Source organism: Solea senegalensis, linkage group LG20 (genome assembly GCF_019176455.1).
Source record: "Solea senegalensis isolate Sse05_10M linkage group LG20, IFAPA_SoseM_1, whole genome shotgun sequence".
Lineage (NCBI taxonomy): Eukaryota > Metazoa > Chordata > Actinopteri > Pleuronectiformes > Soleidae > Solea > Solea senegalensis.
Window position 1 is genome coordinate 5,921,893 of NC_058039.1, and position 15,039 is coordinate 5,936,931.

The 15,039-nt window shown below is 39.7% G+C and overlaps 2 protein-coding genes across 3 annotated transcripts in view; both read left to right on the forward strand.

Annotated features, from left to right (window-relative positions):
• Positions 1–1,834: 1,834 nt before the first annotated feature.
• Positions 1,835–10,182, forward strand: LOC122786371 (potassium/sodium hyperpolarization-activated cyclic nucleotide-gated channel 2-like). 2 transcript variants are annotated; one of them, XM_044052637.1, is made up of 8 exons: positions 1,835–2,020; positions 2,202–2,726; positions 5,660–6,089; positions 6,558–6,719; positions 6,947–7,165; positions 7,589–7,735; positions 8,279–8,519; positions 9,321–10,182. In XM_044052637.1, the coding sequence occupies exons 2-8, from the start codon at positions 2,251–2,253 to the stop codon at positions 9,521–9,523; spliced, it is 1,878 nt and encodes a 625-aa protein (XP_043908572.1). In that variant the 5' UTR covers positions 1,835–2,020; positions 2,202–2,250; the 3' UTR covers positions 9,524–10,182. The 2 variants fall into 2 exon arrangements, with proteins under 2 accessions (XP_043908572.1, XP_043908573.1); XM_044052638.1 differs by having other exon boundaries at positions 2,241–2,726.
• A 4,195-nt stretch (positions 10,183–14,377) lies between these two features.
• The window catches only part of akap9 (A kinase (PRKA) anchor protein 9), a 55,818-nt gene continuing 55,156 nt past the window's right edge, over positions 14,378–15,039 (forward strand). Inside the window, exon 1 of the mRNA XM_044052639.1 lies at positions 14,378–14,607. Within this exon, the coding sequence (XP_043908574.1) occupies positions 14,557–14,607 (51 nt within the window). The 5' untranslated portion in view covers positions 14,378–14,556. The remainder of the gene's footprint in view (positions 14,608–15,039) is intronic.

Here is a 15,039-nt window from a genome sequence, read left to right on the forward strand (position 1 = left end):
AATAAACAAGTCAGCCACACTGCACTTGGTGAATTATACTTTAATTTTGTGTTGTTGACATGTTTGGTTACTTTATCAGCTCACAGGTGAACTTTGACCATAAACTGATCAAGCTCTAGGCGTGACCCAGTACGTCGGTAATTGTGGCTGCAGCTTCTCCAGGGAGTGTGTGTGTGTGTGTGTGTGCGAGTAACAGGTGTAAATGTGAGCTTGACGCCTGCCACTGTAAAGAGTGCTTCACTGACAACAGTGAAATATGATCTGTTGGTACAGGCTGTCTGTCATGATTCCATGACCGGATCTGTTTGCAAAATAGGTAAATACCAGGGATGAGAAAGCATTATCTGCCAGCGACCCTGAGCAAAGCTTCATGTACACATTTATATGAATAGACAGGTGTGGCTAAACTAACATACGACTTTGCTCTACATTCACTGAATTTGAATATGGTACGAGTGTAGCAAGTGTGCCAATCTTTTAGTGTCAAAAAAAGAAGCTCTGAACAATATTTCCCTCAGGAGTTGGGTGGAGATCAAAACAGAGCTAAAACTGGACTTTGTATTCACCAGCATGGCTGTATGAAGTATGGACTCACATGTTATGTGATTGTTGACCAATAACAGAGAAAAACAGATTTTTGTCTGGGAGACTTCAAGGCATTAAATGATGCCAAATGCTTGTATTAAGGGACCTTGCAGTGGAAAGGTTGAAACTTCTATGTGTTTGTGTGTGCATGTCTTACCTTTTTGTTTATATTTGTACTAACTACATTTAAACGAACAAACTAACTTTATAAATGCTGCATTGGGTTTGCATGCTGAAGTGCCCTTGGGCAAGACATCCCCCCACCACGTTGCTGTGGGGGAAATGTTGTGCTATATAAATACAAACTATTGACCATTATGCAATAAAATGACCCATTCACACTGATACCTAATCACTGTGTATAATATTTTGTAATATAAAAAGGAAGAAGTAAAGAGAGACAAATGTTCACATCAATCAAAGATTTCTGGTTCCCTTGGTTTATCCATGATGAATAATAAAAGAAACCAAGGTTGTCTAATAAATATAAAAGCAATAATGTTAGGCATACGATTTAAAATAATTTTTCGCACATGACAGTGAATGTCATGGGCCTTTCTGCATGGAGTTTTCATGTTCTCCCTGTGTGTGTGTGGGTTCTCTCCGGGTTCTCCGGCTTCCTCCCACAGTCCAAAAACATGCAATGTGGGGAATAGGTAAATTGGACACTCTAAATTGACCATAGGAGTGAGTGTGAGAGTGAATGGTTGTTTGTCTCTATCTGTGTGTGGCCCTGCGATGGACTGGCGAACTGTCCAGGGTGTACCCCGCCTGTTGCCCGATGTAGCTGAGATTGGCACAGCACCCCCCGCGACCCTCCGGTGGAGGATAAAGCGGTAGATGATGACTGACTGACTGAGTGACAGTGAATGTGTCATCATAAAAAAACAAAAATACACCTCTTCACTTTTAAAACATAAATATTATTCTCAGTATTTCTCCCTGAATCAATGTTGTGGGGGTTCAGTGATTTTGTGAATGTATTGTATTTTAAAGATTAACTGTAAAAAAATGACATGATTTATTAAACAAATACTCAGGGTAACTTTACACTTCAGGACCTATAACTAAGGAATCTGGCTAGTGCTGAACTGTCTTCTGCGTAACTTGACCTGCAAACACATCACAGCTCTGTCCCAGTGTGAGGACAAGAGGGTGGGAGGGACGGTGCTTTACAGCAGGGGGGAGGAGGAAGTGGACAAGGAGAAAGAGGGAGGAGAGAGGTGAGAGGACACAGTTGTGGCAACAAGCCGATTACAGAAGGCCACTGAGCCCTCTCTCCCCCCTCCTCTCTCACTCTCTCTGTCTCTATCTATCTCTCTCATGATCCAGCAGGAGACAGACACACAAGCTCAAGTTTTCACCATTTCACCTCAGGAAAATACATTTTTAAATGGATGCTGCAACTTTTCATGGATTTTCTGTCAAAACTGATGTGAGGAAATTGTTTTATATTTAATTTTATACTATGCTATACTCTACTACTTACATTACTTTTTATACTTTCAGTTGCTGTCATCTTTCGTAAATTGTACATCATTCATATTAAGTTGCTTTTATCTATAGTTTGAAGGAAGTTAATGTTAATTTCTAATGTTTTTTTTGTTTTTTTTTAGTTTACCTATATTGAGGCTTCTCAAACCTTTTTTGTTTAGCTCATTCTAAATGCAAGGTTTAAAAATGACCAGCCTCTCCAGGAGTATTGAAGACATAGGACGAGGCACAGGTGAGAGCCCAGCTCACAAACCAGAGACACACACGTATCGCACCTGGAGCAGCCTCCGCTTCTCAAGATGGAGAAGTGCCTCACAGAGGCCAAGTCCCCCCAGCACCCCCTCCCCGAAGACAGGCAAGAGGAGCGACGTGACCAACACCCTGCTCTCCCTGGTCAAAACTCACAATGATGACTATACAGCTGACCCCGACGGCCTGCTGGACTCCAACGAGGAGGTTGATGGAACAAGCGATGACCTTACACAAAACAAGTCCACCTTCTTCCACAGGCGGTTCTGCTCCTTGCTGCAGCCTGGGGTCAACAAGTTCTCCCTGCGCATGTTTGGCAGCCACAAGGGTGTTGCTGCTGAACAGGCCAGGGTCAAGAGCTTTGGAGTGTGGATCATCCACCCCTACAGTGACTTCAGGTAATGTTGGGGCTCATTCATATTGGTTAAACTGCTTTTTATTGGGGGTTTGTTGACCTTTTTATTGCACAAGCCAAAATTACCCAATTAAATACCCTTAAAAGCATGTTCCCCCTAACTAAGGCGTGTGGTTGACCACTGTGATTCAGCTTTTCCAAGGTTGGACTAGAGCTGGTGGTTCTTATGACATGATAAGGAGATGAAGAGATTTGATTAGTGATGTAGGACAATATCGTCTGGATTAATGACCCCTCTCTCTTGCGACTCCCTCTTACCCTGTTTACATGGAGGGACAACTATGTTCATTGATGCAGATAATTTCAGCGGTTTTGTCAAAGGAACTTTGCTCTAATTTTGTTTCACTTTGGAAAAATTTGTCTCATCGTTCAGCTTTTTGACCAAGTATCATCTTAGCAGCGATTCTCCGGCTATTCAGCTCTGTCTTCGGTAACAATAGCCTCCATCAATTTAAAACCATTTTCAAACCACATTCTGTTGCCAGACAGAGAGGATAAACCCATGCAGAGGGATTATTGCCCATAAGAATCCCTGTAATTCCAATCTTGCTCTATTATGCAATAATACACAGACAGCTGAGGGAAGGATTATTGGAGGCCCATTATCCTCAAACCTTATGCTCCATCTTCCCCTTTAAAATTGATGAGTTGGTGCGGCACATCTGTGATGCTCAGCTTTCCTGTTTAGGGGTTAAGGTCATGCAGCTGCTTACCTTCAGCATCTTGAATCCAATCCAAAGTAATTTAAGCTCCTTTCAGACCTGCACTGAGGAAAGATTGATACACAAATGTCCACAGAAGTCACTCTGGACTTTCTTTAAAGTTCAGCTCCCTAGTTAAAAATCTCTGGATAATGTGCATGAACTCATGTGACAATGCAGCAGGAGAACTTCTGGATAATCCACAGCAATTGAATGGGCACTAGTATAGCCTCTCACATGCTTAAACATGGCCATAAAACAAAGATTAATGTTTGACTTGATAGTGACAACATTTAAAAAAGTAAACCACTCAGCAAAATGTTCTTTTTACACAGTTGCTTATATTATAGTTATTTTCATAACTTCAGTAACCTTAAACCCCTCTTGCTCATTCAATTCAGGTGTTCCAAGAAAACAAGCTCATGTACCAATAACAACACAGGTGCACAAGTCTGCTGCAACATATACTTAAACAATAGTTCCAGTTCATTTCATAGGCAAACGTGTCAAAAATGTGATGGTAGGGGGGAAAACTTGAGCATCATTTAAAGTCACCCACTGGGGGACCATGGATAACTGCACATTATGACTTGCCAATCCATGCAATAGTTGTTGAGATATTTCAGTGGTTCAGAATTAAAGACATGGTCAAAGAGCATGTTATGCAAGAGCTATTTCACCATGTATGCAAAGCAAACAGCAGGGAAATGTTAATCTTCAAAGCAACTATCTAAGGTCTCTTTAAATTTAATTAACTTTAATATTAAATGAAGATTAATTTAGCTAATGAGGAGATTCACTCCTATTGTACCAGCTAAGACGATACAGAGTTGTGTGTGCAGACACAGAGGATGTGGCTGCAAGAGAATGATGGAGGGATGAACTTAAATATGGATGAGGAGCAGATCTATTGTTCCTGTATCTCCGTCCTGTCCGTCTGAATAAGAAGGTTGTTCTCTCACAGGGTTCATATTGCGATCACCGAGCTGTGACAGTAATCAAAGGTAGTCTGGTTCCTATTCTGTTAATGTAACCTTGCAATGAAAGAGAGACTTGGAGCAAGACAGAGACCAAAAGTGATTGACACTTGATGGAAACAAACTGTAAGGGAATCCAAACTGTACATATAACAAGACACTGGCATAGGTCGCCAGTGTCTTGTTATATGTACAGTCCCTTAAGTGGGGCCTGTGTGTCATGACAGTGATGCACAGCAGATCGTGTCGAACTGAGCTAATACTTGAAGCATTAAAACACACTTCTCAGGAGCGACACCGGTGGCACAGTGACATTTTCTTTTCTGCAATTTCCACATGATAGCACTGTATATTCAGCCTGATGAGGAAAACATTGTGTATTTTTAATGAGAGGGGTTCCTTCCTCCTGTGACAGGAGAACATAAGGGTCACTCTGAAGTGGGTCATTCCCCAGATTACCCAGATCGGGTTACTTCACTTTGCCTTGATTGCTGTTTTTGCTGTTTCAAAATCTCCATCCTAGATTAAAATGATTTAACTCCCTCATTTACACCTGATATTAGCAACAAAAATGCCTCTCAGATTAATGAGATCATTGTCCATTTTCCATCATAGTTGACCAGTGTTTTTTCTTTGTTTATTTGTTTCAGTGTGGCTTCCTCACATCAGCACACAATCAAATGTGCAACAGGAAAATGTTGCTTTCATTACTCTTTATAAAAGTTAAAAACACTTGACCTGAGTCTATATCAGCTCCACATGACTCTCTGAGTTTCTCAGTATGAGAGAGTTTAGATCTTGCGTCACCTGGTGACATTCCTGCCCTGTACACAAGAAGTGATTCGTTTTATGTCAAGCAGATGAAGGCAACAGCAACATTGTATGGGTAAAGAGAGGCTTCAAACAGGTTATGACACAAAGATAGAAACACAAAGAAGCATCCATCAACTTGACACTTCTGCCCTCCCCTGTGCTGCCAGTGTACACAAAAGTCAGGTCAGGCACTATTGTATCGTTCACAAAGGAGGTTCACTAAGACCAGAAATCAGTATGTTAAATATACACTTAATCTCATTCAGTCCAGACTTTGTTCGCTGTGAGGATATGAATGATCTGTGAATTTATCAAGTATGCACCAAAAAAACGTGTGTGTTTATATCCTTCTAAACACAAACAGAAGAAAGGTTTGGGGTTCACTACGTACCAGCTCAACCCTCCACCGTCCCTGTTCTCTCCAGGTTCTACTGGGACCTTGTGATGCTCCTGCTGATGATGAGTAATCTGGTTATGTTACCCTGGGGAATCACCTTCTTTGAGGACCAGAACACAACACCCTGGATCACGTTCAACGTCATATCTGACACCCTCTTCCTCATGGACCTGATTTTCAACTTCCGCACCGGCATCCTGGGAGAGGACAGCCACGTCATTCTGGACCCCAAGGAGATCCGTTCGCAATACCTTCGCACCTGGTTTGTGGTGGACTTTGTCTCCTCCATCCCAGTTGACTATATTTTCCGCATCATTGACTTGGAGTCGAGGCACGAGACTTCGGATGTTTACCGCACGGCACGTGCGTTCCGCATTGTGCGTTTCACCAAGATCCTCAGTCTGCTGCGTCTCCTGCGACTGTCTCGCCTCATCCGCTACATTCACCAGTGGGAAGAGGTAAAGAAAAGGCAGGAGAGAGAGTACATGCTCTGAAACATACAACATTACATACACAACACAACAACAAAAGTGGCATCCAGTAGTCACATCAACCATAACTCCAGTTTTGAAGCCTCCAGGCTACAAACTGATTGGTGATTTTTTGAGGTTGGTTCACCTACAACCAGACTCCTATTGGATGATGCTAGCTGTCAATCACACTGGTGTCCACTCACAGACCTGAAACTAGTGGTTAAGACAATTAACTCCTCAGGAAAATGTTTACTGACATTGTAAATCAAGTGAGATGTAGGCTCATTTTACCACAGACTATCATTGAAACAGAGTTCTTTTTGCAATCCTTGGTGGCTTTTCAATATATTTTTAATATGGGTCTGCCTCAGACAGCAAACTGGAGGACTATATCCACCTTTTATAAATGGCCTATGGTAACATATGACAAATAAATCTTTTCTCCTTTGTTAGATTTTCCATATGACCTATGACCTGGCCAGTGCAGTGGTGCGTATCGTCAACTTAATTGGCATGATGCTCCTGTTGTGTCACTGGGATGGCTGCCTGACCTTTATGGTGCCTATGCTACAGGACTTTCCCGCAGACTGCTGGGTATCCAAAAATAATATGGTGGTGAGTCCAGCTCCTTCAAAATAGAGTGAAGTCCACAGTGAAATTTTTGTCTTAGAATTAGCCTTTTATGTGTTTTTAGGGTGTGAGGAGAGAAGCTCTTTGCTTGTTGCACTCTGCAGTCTCACCAGTAGATGCTGCTAAGTCTTACACACTGGACTTTTACTGACATCTGTATGTCCAATTTAACTACTACCACCATGTTAAGCATGTTTTATCATTACTTTCAGAATGCTACATGGCACTTACAGTACTCATATGCCCTCTTCATGGCCATGAGTCACATGCTGTGCATCGGATATGGTGCCCACCCTCCAGAGGGCATGACTGACGTTTGGCTCACCATGATCAGTATGGTTGTTGGGGCCACCTGCTACGCCATGTTCCTTGGCCATGCAACCAACTTGGTCCAGTCCTTGGATGCTTCACATCGTCAGTATCAAGAGAAGGTAAACATCTCTGACTCCAAATGTTTGATCTAGACCTCCCAGGGCCTTCACATGGATGATTTAAAGTTTATCACCTCAACCATGCCATGTTTGTTTGCTTGTTCTTAGTCTGTGAAGATTATGCTAAATGTCTAATGTGTATTAACTAATGGACTGACCCTTTTCAAAGGATTTTCACTGTCTAAAAACCGCATTGCCTTTGTTATGGATCACTGTTTGCTAATGCCCATTACAAATGAGTTTGTAATCCACTTAAAAGCTTGAAAACAAAACAGAATGAGTGCATAATTAATGCGCTGAGGAATAATTCAGCAAACACATGGTAGAAAATATGACAAACTGAAAGCAAAGCATGTGGACTTTGTACTGTAAACTCACCATGGAGGTCAGCTTATAATCATGTTCTGTACAAATGTTGTGTAGTATAAGCAGGTGGAGCAGTACATGTCATTCCATAAACTGCCAGCAGATGTAAGACAGAGGATTCACGAGTATTACGAGCAGCGGTTCCAGGGCAAGATGTTTGACGAGGACAGCATCTTTGGAGAACTCAGCGATCCACTCAAGGAGGTGTGTTATTCAGTCAACTTCTAATTTACTCGTTTCTAATTTCCCTATAATCTTTTTTTTTGTCCACACAGATGATATTGTTGGCCTGAATTATAAATAAAATAAAACAGAAATGATATATCTAGGTATTACTCATTATTAGTCTACGTCCATGTCAAAAAAACCAGACCATTCTTATTTCCCAGCGCCAAACCAAAACATTTTATACATTCTGTTTACAGTGGTACAAACAATATATTTTGATTTGAATTTCTGAAATAATAATTGTAAAATGTGTTTACCAAATTATAATAATATATTAACAAAGTTTCACAGTTTTTTTTTATCAGCTACAAATATTTGTCTTTCATCATTCAAATGTTTTCAATCATCTTAGTCATATCTGAATTCAAGATTCACTAAACTGAATCCTTCTGTTTTAGTTGGTTTTATTTGGGGGGAAAACATTTCGGAATATTTCCCTGTAATAGTAAATTAAATGCATTTAAACAAAACCTTTTTCTGAATATGTTTCTCTGGTTTCTCTCCCCACTCACCATGCAGGAAATAGTCAGCTACAACTGTCGTGGGTTGGTAGCCAACATGCCACTCTTTGCCAACACTGATCCTCATTTTGTGACTGTGATTCTCACCAAGCTCCGTTTTGAAGTCTTTCAACCCGGAGACTTGATCATAAGAGAAGGAACTCTGGGTCGGAAAATGTACTTCATCCAGCACGGTGCTGTCACTGTCATCCCACGCGGCAGCAAAGAGATCAAACTCAGCGATGGAGCGTATTTTGGGGGTAAAGGACGTCAACTTGTGGTTCTTGCAGTTTTTGAGTTTATCTCTTGTTTGTTCTAGAAATGTTATGAATTTTGTAAACAGTACACATCACAGCTGTCAACTCATGTTGACAGTTATAAGGCCATAGAATACATAAATGCTATGTAATCATAGTCAAAAGTCAAAGTTAATTTGATAAGCCGAGGCCATCAAAGATGTAAATCTAAACTTTTACATTATTCCCTTCACCAATAGGCCATGATTTTCTTAGGAAACTTGTGGTTTGATTTACAGCACTAAGAAACTGTGTAATTCAGTGTGCTATCCAAAACAATGAAGAGAATAGCTTTCACCTGGTGTCTTTCATGTTTCCCATGCAGTGGTACTTATTTGGACACAATAGTATGCAAGTTAAACATAACATTTGTTATGTAGTTCATTTGTAATTCTGCTTATGTTTTTCCTCAGATTGAGCTCCCTAAGCCTCCTGGCTCACAAATAGTGTGATGTGTCTCATGAGGGTTATTTATTATTATTTATGTTATGTTTATGTGTGTCTTTCGTCTGTTGGCTATATGTTTACTTAACTGCACACTAACTATATCAAATTTTTGATGTGTTTTTTTGACACAATACTTATAATGACCTTTTCGAATCTTGCACCTGGCAAATAAAAATACTGTTGTGGGTGCAGTTCAGACTTGAGTTTGCTATCAATCCCCTAATCAAACCATTAAGAAGAATAGAATGCAAACTATTTTTTTTACTATACATGAAACCATTTGATGCTTTTACGATCAAACTCTCTGCCTGATTTCAGAGATCTGCCTGCTCACTCAGGGACGACGCACAGCCAGCGTGAGCGCTGACACCTACTGTCGTCTGTACTCACTGAGCGTGGACAGTTTCAACGAAGTCTTGGAGGAGTATCCTCTGATGAGGAGAGCCTTCGAGAGTGTCGCTGTGGACAGACTGGGACGGGTTGCTCGCAGGCCCAGTTATCAGCCTCCCCCTGCAGAGTGACCTCCTCATACTAGAAACAGAGAGAAAGACAGAGGGACACTCATGGAGGAGAGTCGTCCCGCTTTGACTGAACTGAATGCTGTTGACCTCATGGAATATATTTATTTATTATTTAATATATGAATTGAATTTTGTTACTTGAATCTCAATAATCCACAGCATCATTTTGCATTAGACATTTTTGAACTCTTCACCTTAGATAACTATGGAAAATTCACAAGCTGGACGAACTCTGGTGAGAAAGTGATCTATTGTTTCTTAAAGCAACCTACATTTTTCCTACATGTCAATGTCACGTATGCTTCACATACAGAATATTAGAAGCACCAGCTGCTAGATACATGCTGCAGATTTATGTCGCTCAGATTCAAATGATCCCTCAGGTCTGCATATGATGGTTTAATACCAGTGCACCCTGAGGATAAGCTGCTGTGATGTAATAACTGTACAGAGACGCTTTATATGCAGTTACACAGTACATCACTGTTTAAACTCCTATATACAGTATCATGGCACACTCACATTGCAAGTTGTTCCTTTGATAATATTGACTCAGTTATTTGCAAATTCTACTTCTGCATCTCTTCAATTTAGTTTCCATATTACTGGGTGATTTTTTTCCCCCACACATGAACCCACAGGCTGTCATTTTCCTTTTAAAACACACTATGAACAGTTTCTTTTAAAATTGCATTGAACCAAAAAATTTAATAAAATAAACCTTAACCGTAAACAAGTTGGTTACCAAGAAGATGTACACCACCATTACACATTACATCAATACATTATAAATGGCACGGGTCTGTTTCATGACCCTGTATGGTGGAAAAAGTAACTGCATTGATACTAATACTGATAAAAAAAAGGAAGTGTATTGTAAAATATTGTGTTTTTCCTTATTCTTGTGCACTGCTCTCACTGTTTTGTCCAACATGACTTCCTTTAAGACAGTCAAACATGTTGTTCCATCATCTTGTGTCATGTGACAAAGATGACATCACTGGTTCAGCAGTGACTCACAAGTAACAAATCGAGGTTTTGCCTGGAAAGTGAACACATTTCATTTTCACCGGCATGATATATATAAATAAATAAAAATAATTTAAATATTAATAATTTACCCTGCAGTTGGCATATAAACACATCACAGGCGTGGATCATTGTGGACTCATCAAGTTCACCATCATTAAAGAATACACTCCAGTGTTGTGTTATAGTGAAGTGTTTACTTATCTGTATCATTAGAATCATTTCACCCAATCAATGTTTATGTATTGTAAGTAAAATGGGGTGGAGTGATGATACTATTCACTGTATCACAATGCTCCTGAATGAAACCCTTATTCCTATCCTATAGTTGAATTATTATGACTGTTTTATTCTGAATTATTACTTTATTATAGCAGAACTATCATTATTGAAGATGATGTGGTGAAAGTGCTGGACAAGTACTGTACCTTATATGGCCACAAGATGGCAGCACAATCCGCGATATTACAGTAGTGTGGCTAGATTTAAGAAAAAGACAATAAAAGCTCTTCATGAAGGTGATAGAGAAACAGAAACAAAAACAAGACAACGCCAGACTTTTATTATCTTTTTGTTTTTGTCAGAATCACATGACCTGGTTCTGACATGTACTGTACCTTACATGACCACACGATGGCAGCACCATCCACAAAAATAAAATTAGAATGGAAAAGTAGTGATGGATATACAGTAAAACTATTGTGCTTGTCTCAATAATTATATAATCTCAATATAATATAATCTCTGTTTCTTTCTTCATTTTGCTGTTTTTTTCTTCCACATTTTATTGATTCCATGCTCACAATATATGAGTCCCAACTCATAACACTATTTTTGTCTTGCTAAATTATATATATAAAAAAAAACAATTAAACATTTAGACTACTAAATTAACTTATTTGCTTAAAATACAAAATTACATTGCATGTGCTTTGAGGAGACTTGAAGAGACTTAAATTAAGAGAACAAATTATGTGCAGAGACAGGACTGGGAATGCGACACATGTGATATTTGCCAGGCACTGAAAAACCTGTTGGCCCATTCCTCTCTCCTTTTACTGATGAATCCCTCCACTTATGAATAATTTAATACAGAGCAGTGATATCCTCATTATGCAAATGAACTTCCACTCTGCTGCTGCAAGACTGAAGTGTTCTGTTGGTCAAAACAATTCTTTTGATTAGATTGTGTATCAGGAAAACTGTTCTCATGGTCGGTACATTTTTAAAATGAGGGGGGAAAGAAAATAAATGGAGCAACAAAGGAAGTTGCAGCTGAATTTGATGTGACATCAAATTTCAAACAAAAGCACCACAAACTAAGCCCAATGATGCAAAGCTACAGCTACAGCTACATTTAATGCACATTTTACTCCAAAGAGCAAAAGAAAGACGTGCTACAAACGGTCATCATGAGTTGGAACTAAATGTCTTTCTAATTAAACAAAGTCTAACATGAATTATTCAACACAAAAAAATCCCATTTTAAATGTAATGTTTAATATTCAAACTTTCATATAGTGTTTGATTGTCTCTATAATGCAGATTAGTGCACCTTTAGTGCAATTTTGTTCTCTTCAGCTCCCTCTAAACTCCAAATGCTCATTTAATGAATGCACTAAACTTCAGGCATGAATATATCACTGCTATTTTGTTTTTTAATATTGAATGGAATACGGTCCTGTATGGTCCATTTGTTGTGGTTGCCCTGGTAAAGTTGCTGGGGTAACTCCTGACACAGTATACTCGTCTAAGGAATCAATAATTTAGAAACCAGCGAAACTTTCAAATGCTTCCTGCAGATGCTGCTGTTGTAGGAACGGCAAGTGTTCGTTCACAGGTGGGATCAAATTGGTAAGAATGTCCAAAAGAAGATGGGTGGAATTCAAGATCTGCCAGACGATAAGCTGCTCAGCTCCTGTCAGCCGGAGACGAAGAGCATCGTCTCCTGCTACAGCTGCTGCTGCTGCCACCACTACAGGTACGTCTCCAGTCAACAATTTAACTACATTTTAGGAACTTATAACCTGAGAGATGTGGGTTTTCCTGTGGAACCACAAGATAACTAATAAGCAGGTGTCTGGTTAAAACTGGGGGCAATTTATTTTTTCCATGAATTTTAATTTCTATTTGAAGTTTGTTTTCTTAAGTAAATGTATTAAATGTATCCAAGTTAAACTTGAATGAATGAAGAAAATGTGAAAACATAAGAAACTTTTCCAAATTTCTAATGACAACAGGATGAATTTTAACTTCATAATAAAGTTATGTGATCTATAAGGTAGTAATCTGTATATCATATTTCTTCTATGCTTTAACAAAATTTCAACAAATGTAATATGAGAAATTAAATAATGTTAACAAAAATAACAGTGGCCTTCAAAACTCCTGCCACGACCCTCTGAATTGCTGCCCACACATTCAATTATTATAGTGTTTTATATAAAAAGGACAATTACATTGAAATCACACTTGAGTCTGAGCATCAGCCTTGTTTGTCACCATTCTCTGTGTTCAGTCAGTGTCACTGAAATGTCTGCAAAGCGAGCTCGCAGATTACGTGACATTGCATCATCATATCCTGTGTTAGTGACATGTGAATCCTTGGACTCAGACCTGTTCCACATGGAGGCTGGAAGTGAAACATTGTGCCGTGCGTCCTGAATCTTCCCCATCTGCTCTAGAAACTGATGTTTAGTTATGAAACATAAAACATCTGTTGTGATGAAGCCTTCACTAGGACAGACACGACCCACAGCTCTGAAATGAAAATATTTAGTGTTCAGTCTCAGTTGGGACAACATTTCCTCCAGTTGCCATAGAAACTGTGCAGACACTCAGAAATCAGACTGCACATATATGGCATACAATTACAAATCACAACATAAAAGAAATTAAGAGAGTTGTGAATCAGAGATGTTGCTTTCTTTTTGCGCCTACCTTTAACCATCTCATGACCACCTGTCAGATGTGTCTTGTGGTCCTTGGAGGGATTGACCCTTAGGCTGAGAAACACTGGACTGAATTAACTGTGTGTAGTAGTGAAAACAGCTCCACCTGAAGCAGCCATAACAGAAGAATTGACACATTGATGCCTGCAGGGTTTATAATGCAATTAATTAAAGAATAAGCACCTCTTCTGGCAAAACAAACGTTTTTAAAACATTTAACTAGCTGCTTAAGTAGGGTTTACTCATTATTTTTGTGTTGTGGAACTGGTTGTTTTTGGTTGTTGCAAAGGTTGCTAAATGTTCACCTGCTTAGTATCTCTTATAAAATTGTAGAGCTGTGTCATAAACATGCTGACATTTTTAATTTGCTTGTGTGTACATATACTGTACTGTACTGAAATCTTTTAATGATGGAAGATGTTTTTATTTGTTATGAAAAGAAACACTTGTACTGAACTATTGTTATCAGAATAGCCTAATTTAAAGCTCTGTTGTTGTTGTATTATTGTGGTTTTGCCATGTTTATCTGCCAGATAAACAGCTAATATCCAAATATTATAACTGTAAATTGTGTGCTGTGTTACGACATTGACAACATACATACTTTGCCAGCACAAATAATTTTTCTGTGGAGGAAGAATATTTATTTATTTATTAATTTCCTTTCAAGGTCAAAACTGGCTGTCATTTTACTGCCCTGTAAGCAGCCATGTTTAAGTAAGGGCTATTTAATCTAGTTTAATTAAACTGCCTCTCAAAAACTTCTCTGTTTGTCTTTCGGTAAAATTCCGACATTTCTTTAGGCACGTGAAGGCACCACTAATGGAATGTCAGTGGGCGTGGTACTAGTGCCTGCACGACGTCATCATAGTTGGGTGTCATGTTTACGTGGAAAACATGGCGGCGGTCTACCAGCAAGGAGACAGCACTTAGTGTAAAAGCCTTCTGAAGTGTGTGACAGCGAGCGAATGCCAGACATTTTCACTTCAACCTTTTTCACGCTGGTGTTTCGTATGACGCAGCTTCACCCTTGTTTACGCCACAGGGACAACGATGATGGAGGACGAGGAGAGGCAAAAGAAGCTGGAGGCCGGTAAAGCTAAGGTAGGACTACTCTCAGTTTTGTGGTGCTAGCTTAACTCTGTTAACAATGCTGTCACTGCTGTCAAGTTGTAACTCAACGCTGTTGACAACTTGTGTTTTCAAAGCTGGCTCTGTCAGCTGTTTTCCTGCCCCCTCCGCCAACCCCTCGACCCCCCCACCTCGCGTCTCAGCTGTCAGTCCCAGAGAACATGCGCTGTGCTCTGTCAGGCAGGGGGTCAAGTGTGTGTGCTACCACGAGCCACGGTGTCCTTTGTCATACTGCAGTTACAACAGATGCATGTAACACAGAATGTACGTTTTTTAATACTCTCATCACTCACCCTACATGTGCACATAATGCATTAGTCCATAGCCAATATAGTGCCAGTTTACAACAACTTCTGATGCCCTTTTCTCATTATAGTAGACAGTGACAACAGCTGCACTCAATGG